Source organism: Sinocyclocheilus rhinocerous, unplaced genomic scaffold (assembly GCF_001515625.1).
Source record: "Sinocyclocheilus rhinocerous isolate Xijiao unplaced genomic scaffold, SAMN03320098_v1.1 scaffold1004, whole genome shotgun sequence".
Classification (NCBI taxonomy): domain Eukaryota; kingdom Metazoa; phylum Chordata; class Actinopteri; order Cypriniformes; family Cyprinidae; genus Sinocyclocheilus; species Sinocyclocheilus rhinocerous.
Window position 1 is genome coordinate 862,547 of NW_015627248.1, and position 9,643 is coordinate 872,189.

Sequence of the window (9,643 nt, forward strand, 5' to 3'; positions counted from 1 at the left end):
CTTTCAAAAAAGATTGCTTCCAGCGCCCTACCTTAGAACCATAAAAAAAGTTTTGTGAATTTTGTTGTTTTTATGTCATTACATTGGTTGGAGCATAAGAAACAAATTGAGAAAAAACATTTTTGAAAAAAATATATTTCATTCCTATTTTATTCTATGTCCTTTGTAGAGGACACCAGGTTTTTCAAAAAAAAAAAAAAAAAAAAGACATGAAAAGACACGTATGGGCAAAAACAATGTTTTAAGCTGAAACCTAAACATTGTTTTAGGCAATGTTTAGGTTTCAGGCTATTTTTGACCAAACTTTGTGCAAAGATGATTCTTAACTGTTATAAAAAGATAACAGAATGATTTGATATATTATTTTACTTCATGCAATATGTGCGTAAAATGTCCATAGATTGGTATTACCATTCTATACAATGTATCTATTTTAATGAAAAAAGAAGTGCTATAATGGGAGTAACAACTTTTCATAAAAATATCGAATATTTCATAGGAATATTGATCTATAATTTCTTTCCCTGTTCTTTCCCTATTAACCCCAAAATGCCTGATTAACATGATGTTTGTCCTGGTGTCCTCTACAGAAGACGTGTATGAAAATTATGCCCTGTTTCGTAACAAAAAGTCATATTCCGATTCGAAACTGCATAACATTTTTTCTGAGATGTTTATTAACGACAAACAATTAGTCAGATTTAAATTATAATTACAAAACATTATCATATTTCTCTAAGAGTGCTAAATTTGATCATACTGTCAGTATTAGTCATTTTTAAAGACCAAGGAAAGGGAGTGTTTATGATCAAACCTCCAAACTTTTGATATCTCTAAAAAGCCCTGAATGTGCTCTGTAGGACATCCAGACTGGATGAAAAAAACTGTGGCATGTATGGTCTCAGAGAAATTCACTAAAATATGATGTCCTTTACAGCGTCTATGCCAAGGAGGATATGGGAAAAGAATACAATTATACTTCTTACCCTATTTGGGAGATATAATATACATAAATCAAGATATATGTCAGCATAGGCTATTTTCCATTGACTTAAATATTTAATGATTCTTTAATTTTTAGTTGCAAGATGAATGAATCCCCATGTCTTACACTGTTGGGATTTCAATTAAAAAATACTGGAAAAGAACTTGTAGAGACCTGAAAAGAATACAAAAAATGACATGTTGTAATAAATGAAGACTTGTAAGTTAGGACTCCAAAAGTGACTTTAGCTGTGAAACAGGGGTTTTCAATCAATCTGATGCCAGGGAGCCCTAAATATGATGATCCTTTGCATGAGACCCTCTTCCTAAAATAGACAGCTAAATATTTTATTGTATAAAGAATATGCTATGTGATAAAAAGTGATATTAGTATTATTATATAAAAAAAAACATGTTCTTTGCTAAATTAAACCGTAGGTTGTGTGTTGTCATTGTGTTAAAAACCAAAAGAAATAATGAAAATAGTATGATTCTAAAATAATCCAGGAAATATTCACTTTGTGAACAGTGTATATTTTACCGACTCCAGCTTACTGAATTCAGTTTCAATTATACTTTTAAAAAAAGCTTATTAAATGTGTAACAAAATGCATAATAGAAATACACATAAAAAAAACATAAAAAGGTGTAAAAAGACATAAAAAGGTGGTGCTAGCTTTCATTTATTAGTCATTTCAAAAACACTACTGACAAGTTTTACTGGGAGTGCAGACAACAGAAAGCCATTCTTTTTTTGATTAAACTTGATCTGGGCGAGGAAAGAGAAATTGTCACGGTGTGCCTACTGTGAAGGAGTGAGGAGACGAAGGAGCAAGGAGACGAAGGAGAATCCAGAATCATCACAGACTTTATTTCACATTCAAAGAAAACCACACGTAGGACACGGAGATAGACGATCAATACCAGACAGGAAACAAGGGGTAGAACACACTTTATATACTAGACTAGAGGAGGGACACAATGAGGAACACCTGAAATCAATAACCAATCAACATGAGAAACACCTGGGAACAATATCAAACACAATCAACATGGGAAACCTGGGACATGGAACACGTGGGGGAGGAAAACACATGACACGGGACAGGAACCGAGTCTGACATTCTGTGGGCACTCTGGAGGTCCCTCAGGACAGACATGGGACGGCGGGCCTCCAGAGTGGTACCCGTTCGGGGCACCATGGCGGATCAGATAGTTCAGGAGGCCATGGCAGAGCAGGCAGCTCGGGGAGCCATGGCGAAGCAGACAGTTCAGGAGGCCATGGTGGAACTGGGAGCTCGGGGAGCCACGGCGGAGCAGGGAACTCAGAAGGTCATGGCTGGACAGCCTCCGTGACCTTGGCCTCGCCACTACGGACGGACCCATACTACTCCCCCCCCCAAAAAAAATCCTTGGGGAGAATATCGTCTTTAGAGGCCCTCCGTAGGCCTAACTCGGGAACTTGACTTGGGTACTGGAGCCCTCCTTGGGCTCGGCATGTGAACTGGAGCCCTTTCTGTGCTAAACTCGGGGACAGGAGCCCTCACTGGGCTAAACTCGGGGACAGGAGCCCTCACTGGGCTAAACTCGGGAACAGGAGCCCTCTTTGGGCTGAACTCGGGAACAGGAGCCCTCTTTGGGCTGAATTCAGGGGCTGGAGCCCACACTGGAGCGAGCTCTGGGGCTAGAGCCAGCCGCCTTCTCCTCCTTAGATTCCCCTTTAGGTTCGGGGTGAAAGGCGTGGTCGGCAGGCTGGAGAGAGCCGCGGCCGGCAGGCTTGACAGCAGGCTGGTTCTGGCTCAGGCACGGACACTCCCCAGACACCGGTAGATCCCTTCCCTCCAGCATAGTCCATTGGTGTCTGGGAGGTCCATGGGGCGATGGTAGTTGGCCCCGAGCCAGAACAGAGAATTGATGGTGGCGTCATCCAATGCCGTTGCCGCGGCGAACACGCAGAATTCCCAGGCGCAGGGTCGTCCTTAGCTAACGCAGGGCCCGGTGCAAGGTAGGGAGCGGGGCCCCCCTCGGTCCGTTCACGATCGCCTTCCGGTGTGTGTGTGGGGGGGGGCTGGGTTCAAGCGCGGGGCCTGGTGCACCTGCACCAGTTGCACCCCCCTAAGGACGGCCCTGCCCAGGCGTACTCGAAGAAGGGGAGATCTCTACGGGCTAGAGCAATAAAACGAGCGGCGATTTCCATGACGCGGGGAGAAACAAACGGGAAAACAAAAACACTTTCTAAAACGGAAAAAAAAAACACGGGGAGAAGAGGCGCCGCTCACTGTTTTGGTCCGGTAGTCTGTCACGGTGTGCCTACTGTGAAAGAGCGAGGAGACGAAGAAGAATCCAGAATCATCACAGACTTTATTTCACATTCAAAGAAAACCACACGTAGGACAAGGGGATAGACGACCAATACCAGACAGGAAACAAGGGGCAGAACACACTTTATATACTAGACTAGAGGAGGGACAAAATGAGGAACACCTGAAATCAATAACCAATCAACATGAGAAACACCTGGGAACAATATCAAACACAATCAACATGGGAAACCTGGGACATGGAACACATGGGGGAGGAAAACACATGACACGGGACAGGAATCGAGTCTGACAGAGATCAGTCTTGGTAATTATTTTGTGTGAAATTAATAATCTTGTCAAAGATTAATCACGCTGAACAAACTGAACCTCATATTTGCACAAATAATCTGACTTTTAAGAAGTTATGAATTAGGCTATTACTATTTGTGTTTTTAAAGGGGTCATATGATGCGATTTCAAGTTTTCCTTTCTCTGTGGAGTATTACAAGCTCTTGGTGCATAAAGAAGATCTGTTAAGTTGCAAAGACTAAAGTCTCAAATCCAAAGAGATATTCTTTATAAAAGTTAAGAGTCAACTACGCCTACCTAAAATGGCTCGTTCTAACACGCCCCCACATGTCTAAGTCACGATGTGGGAAGATTTGCATAACGCCGCCCAAATGTTCACGCAAAGAAAGAAGGCGTAACTTTTATTCTTGCTGTAGCATTGTTGCTGCTGCCGCCATGTCGTGAAGGCGCTGTATGTTTTTTTGTGAAAGCGAAACTACTTTGTTTGGTCTTCCAAAAGAGGACGATATCCGCTTTGTCATGCCTAGAACACATTAAGAGATGAAAGAAGAAAAGATTAAAGAAAATATTTGAAGGGTGAAAGAAGAAAAGAAGCAGTGGCATGTAACGATGCCTAAAACATACTATGGTTCTAAATACTCCAGAAGAGGCTACATTTTATAGGTTTATATAGAGCTAGATATGGAATCATACTTACGCTGTTTTCAAAATTATCTTACTACTAAAACTACTGAGAGGGCCTCACTCACATGCTTGAAACTACACTGAAACAAAACTGAAATCCATTTGAAAAATTCAGTCAGATCTCTGCATTCAACAGACTGGAGACAGCTTTTTAAAATTTATTTATTTATTTAGTCATTTATTAGACGCTTTTATCCAAAGCGACTTACAAATGAGGACAACAGAAGCAATCAATTGTAGTATTAAAACAACTAAAAACAGATCCAAAACTAAAAGCTAAAACTTTATAAATACTACCTATAAGCATTTTAAAAATAAAGAGATTAAATAAAAATGACAGATGCATACAACAAAATTTAAAAACTTAACATTTAAATGAAAAACAAAAAATAAAGCTAAAAACAATTCAAAATATTAAAGAACAAAAGGTATAAGAGTATAATAATGATTCTAACATAACACTAAGCCAAACACCAAAAAAAAAAAAAACTACATATGTGTATGTACAACCACACACACATATATACTGTATATGTACCATAGACTGTAAAAATGTACATACACATTTATAAATTCAATATAAGCTTTGATAAAAATAACTTTCAAAATGAATTTGTATAGATATTTTATAGGTCTTTTGTAAAATTGTCAGCGTTTTAACGTGTTTTATTACGTTTTCTAGTCTAATAATCTATTTAAATCACTGATCTATAGTCATTATATATAGATAAGTGATATTGTTTACGTGCCACGTCACTTCCTGCTTGACGCTGCTAGGAGGAAGAGCTCGAAGAAAGCAACAGAAGGGTTGAAGAAGACATGGCTGAACTGTCACTGTACCTCACAAATGTTAACGTGTCTCTTGGACAAGGTGTGGACACAGAGAAGGTAAAGTCATTTTTAAATATATTAAGTGAGTTGCCATGGAATTACATACTTTGTTTTGATATAGACGACAGTCGAGATATATCATTCTACTTCCTTGTTCGTTACATCTTAGTCTAGCGATGAAACTAGTTTGATAATAAACATAATGTAAGGCTAATTTATCTATCTGATTTAATTAATATAATATTAGAGAAATGTGATATTAAGATCTAATAATATAGTTTATGTAGGTCTATCTATCTCTCTGTAGCAGTGTGTAATGTCCTTGGTAAATAACATTTAAATGTAACGTTATACATTTATCTGCTGGTTTAGAGTTCTGCAGTGGTGAAGGAGTTTGAAAATGTTGAACTTGGAGATCTGGGCAAAAAGAAGCCAAAGATTCCTCGCAGAACAATCTACTTTGCATCTGGTGAAACCATGGAGGAGTACAGTACAGATGAAGAGGAGGAAGAACCTCCAGAGAAAGCGAAAACTTTAAGTACAAGGGATCCAGTGAGTTGCATCAAATCATTAAAAATGAAAGTGGTTTCAGTTGCTTCTTTTCTGAACATCTTCAGCTTTTGATCACTTTGCATCTCTGATTATAGTCAAAGTTGACCTGGGGTCCATACGTCTGGTTCCAAATGTGGAGAGTGGCTACCTCAACCATCTCAGGTAATGAAACTCTTTCCAGCCTGTGACATTTAGTCATACAGAAACGTCTAAACTTAACATTTCAACCCAAATATTTCAGTTTGTGACTATCTTGGAGAGAAAATGGCCTCACTGCTGGGAATCACGACACCAAAATATCAGTATGCAATTGATGAGTACTACAGGATGAAGAAAGAGGTATGTGCACCGCTATTATAATTTTACAGCCTTCACTTATTAGCCAATATTCTCAAAAGTAGCATGTACAATTATTGTTGTACATGCTTTGAGCGATTTGAACAGCTTTCGCATTGTGACACCCTAATAATGTGTAATCCGCAGGAGGAGGAAGAAGAGGAGGAGAACCATCTCTCTGAGGAGGCAGAACGTCGTTTTGAGGAGCAGCACAATCAGGACGGCCAGCAGCCAAAGATCGAGCAACCAGAAGGAACTGCTTCTTTTGTGAATGTGACCTTTGAACTGGAGCAGGAATCACATGCTATACCTGATGCAAATAAAGTGCCTGCCCCCATTCCCTCCTAAAATACTGTTCGGTTTATTGAGCATATTTGATGGTTTTTACCATATTAACCTTAGGCATGAGGTGTGTTAGGTTCCTTTTTTGGAGGGGAAAGTTTATCTTACACGAAGTTGAACATGAAGGTAACATGTATGTAACATATGCATAGCTGACAATGGTTCTGCTTAGAACGTAGAACCGTTTTAATTATCATTTTACAAAGTCATACATAAAACTACTATGGAAGCTTATTTCTAAAACGGAATAAAAAAAAAAAGAAAGTAATTGCACCTCAAAAATCACACTTTTCTTAGAATTCTGAGTGTACATCTCACAATTCTGACTTTTTTCCTCAGGATTCTGAGTTTACATCTCACAATTTTAACCTTTTTTAGAATTTTGAGTTTACATCTTGCAATTCTGTTTTTGATACTGTTTTTAGACACGTAACCTTAATTTTAAGAAGAAGAAAAACCCCTCACAATTGAAAGATATAAACTCACGATTTTGAAAAAAAGTCCTGAATTGTGAGATATAAATACACAATTGCAAGAAAAAACTCCAAATAAAAAGTCACAATTACCTTTTTTTTTAATTATTGTTCAGTGGAGATAATGTTCCATAGTCCTTACAATTCATTGTACATATAAATAATTATAAATATCTAAAAAGCCTAAGTGAAACACTATAACAACTGCATGGACTACCAATCTTTTACAATGCTGTAGAATGTGAGTACTTACAATATTAGACATTTCTGTTACTGATGATGTTGTCGAGTAAACTGTCAGATGGGATTCTTTCCTCTTTCATAAGTCAGAGCTCTTTCAGAGCTGAAACATTCAAAAAGTTATTTTTCTAACCAAATATTCTTTTTATGTGAACATATTATTTTTAGTGTGTATGTAAATGTGCGCTGTACCCATTAGATTTGAGTTCAATTTGTCTACCCCTCGGACACAAAAAAAAGCATTTCATTTTGAAGAGCGTATAATTTATTTGTGTACAATAATTTTGTATTATGTAGGTGAAAACATACCGTTCTATAATGTAGGGTGAAAAAATACAGTTTGTTTTGTACATAATATTACTTAATAAACAATTCAACATACAACTGAGCTATTCTGTATATTCCTCTTGGCTGAAGTTTTTTTCCTCGTTCGGAGTAGCACAATTGGTCCAATAGCACAACTTGATTTGGCAACAGAACGTGATGTCATCATGGGTCATCTAAATCAGCTGTGTTGCTGTCAGTGTCATTAGCCACCAGCACCTCTCTGTTCTCGTAAGTCCAGAAGCCATTGAGGTCGATGAGGATACTAGTGACAGTGTCACCCTGACCGCTGTTCACAAGGTCCTGTAGTGTGATCTTATAAGGATCTTTAGGCTTCACCATGTCAAAGATTTCATCCTGTATACACAAACATTTGATCACCATTTCATGACCCAAAACGCCCAAAAGGGTCTGGCTGCAGACGCTTGCATTCTCAGACTTGCACTCTCAGACACTTGCACTTCCGCTAGCGACGTCACTTGCAGTCTTTATTTTTTTTATTTTGTTCTATGTATTTATTCTTTTTGTTTGAATCTCTCAACATTTTACAACAGTAGCCAGGTGGTGAAGACAACCATAGTCCTTAGTCACTACAACAATTCATTGTACATATAAATATCTAAAAAGCCTAAGTGAAACACTATAACAACTGAATGGACTACCAATCTTTTACAATGCTGTAGAATGTGAGTACTTACAATATTAGACATTTCTGTTACTGATGATGTTGTCGAGTAAACTGTCAGATGGGATTCTTTCCTCTTTCATAAGTCAGAGCTCTTTCAGAGCTGAAACATTCAAAAAGTTATTTTTCTAACCAAATATTCTTTTTATGTGAACATATAATTTTTAGTGTGTATGTAAATGTGCGCTTTACCCATTAGATTTGAGTTCAATTTGTCTACCCCTCGGACACAAAAAAAAGCATTTCATTTTGAAGAGCGTATAATTTATTTGTGTACAATAATTTTGTATTATGTAGGTGAAAACATACCGTTCTATAATGTAGGGTGAAAAAATACAGTTTGTTTTGTACATAATATTACTTAATAAACAATTCAACATACAACTGAGCTATTCTGTATATTCCTCTTGGCTGAAGTTTTTTTCCTCGTTCGGAGTAGCACAATTGGTCCAATAGCACAACTTGATTTGGCAACAGAACGTGATGTCATCATGGGTCATCTAAATCAGCTGTGTTGCTGTCAGTGTCATTAGCCACCAGCACCTCTCTGTTCTCGTAAGTCCAGAAGCCATTGAGGTCGATGAGGATACTAGTGACAGTGTCACCCTGACCGCTGTTCACAAGGTCCTGTAGTGTGATCTTATAAGGATCTTTAGGCTTCACCATGTCAAAGATTTCATCCTGTATACACAAACATTTGATCACCATTTCATGACCCAAAACGCCCAAAAGGGTCTGGCTGCAGACGCTTGCATTCTCAGACTTGCACTCTCAGACACTTGCACTTCCGCTAGCGACGTCACTTGCAGTCTTTATTTTTTTTATTTTGTTCTATGTATTTATTCTTTTTGTTTGAATCTCTCAACATTTTACAACAGTAGCCAGGTGGTGAAGACAAGACAAAAGAAACTAAATTACGAAGTCACTTGCAATCGCCACTTGCACTCTCCGATACCTGCGACGTCACTTGCAATCGACACAAATCGTGCGTGTTGCCAATGGAGACAAGACGCTGTGGTGATTAAACGATTACAACTAATTTAGTACCATAACCTACAGGGTCCTGCAAGAAAAAGACAAGACCCGCAAATCCGTGGCCACAGAACAGCAGAATATGAACGCAATGCACAAAGTCTCTTGTTAAGCATTTTCCTCCTGTAGAAAAATATAAACACTTAATATGGCTTAATGTATTAAGATGCTATTAAAATATCAAATTCAATATACAGTAATATATATATAAATTTTCCTCCCACACCGCAAAACGTGGCATAATGGACTAAGATGATAAAGACCAAACTCAATGCTCTTCATTATTAAAATATAGCCTACATAACTAATATACAGGCAAGCAGGTGAGATATAGCCTACATAACTAATATAACTAATATCAGGTGAGCCCAGAATAAACACAACATGCAAAGTTTCGCGTTAAGCGTTTTTCCATATGGTCCATATGGACTACAGCTCTTTTATATCATTGTCTTTGTCCATTAAGCTACATTACGTGTTTTATTTATAATGATTTTCTATAGGAGGAAAATGTTTAACGTGCAATTTAACGCATTGCGTTCTGGGCT

The 9,643-nt window shown here is 38.0% G+C and overlaps 2 protein-coding genes across 2 annotated transcripts in view; one reads left to right on the plus strand and one right to left on the minus strand.

Moving 5' to 3' along the window:
• The first annotated feature begins 5,047 nt into the window (after positions 1-5,047).
• On the plus strand, positions 5,048-6,599 carry LOC107725911 (protein FAM177A1-like). The gene is made up of 5 exons (XM_016535330.1): positions 5,048-5,168; positions 5,484-5,663; positions 5,759-5,825; positions 5,905-6,002; positions 6,147-6,599. Exons 1-5 carry the CDS (start codon positions 5,100-5,102, stop codon positions 6,345-6,347), a joined length of 615 nt encoding a protein of 204 aa, XP_016390816.1. The 5' UTR covers positions 5,048-5,099; the 3' UTR covers positions 6,348-6,599.
• Positions 6,600-7,960: 1,361 nt separating this feature from the next.
• ppp2r3c (protein phosphatase 2, regulatory subunit B'', gamma) overlaps positions 7,961-9,643 on the minus strand; it is a 10,847-nt gene continuing 9,164 nt past the window's right edge. The window contains exon 13 of the mRNA XM_016534702.1: positions 7,961-8,744. Within this exon, the coding sequence (XP_016390188.1) occupies positions 8,553-8,744 (192 nt within the window). The 3' untranslated portion in view covers positions 7,961-8,552. The remainder of the gene's footprint in view (positions 8,745-9,643) is intronic.

Excerpts from the sequence above, each read along its gene's own strand:
- LOC107725911 (XM_016535330.1), top strand. The coding sequence starts at position 5,100 with ATGGCTGAACTGTCACTGTACCTCACAAATGTTAACGTGTCTCTTGGA. Across the intron at positions 5,826-5,904 it reads GGCTACCTCAACCATCTCAG|TTTGTGACTATCTTGGAGAG; the intron begins GTAATGAAACTC and ends CAAATATTTCAG. Across the intron at positions 6,003-6,146 it reads ACTACAGGATGAAGAAAGAG|GAGGAGGAAGAAGAGGAGGA; the intron begins GTATGTGCACCG and ends TGTAATCCGCAG.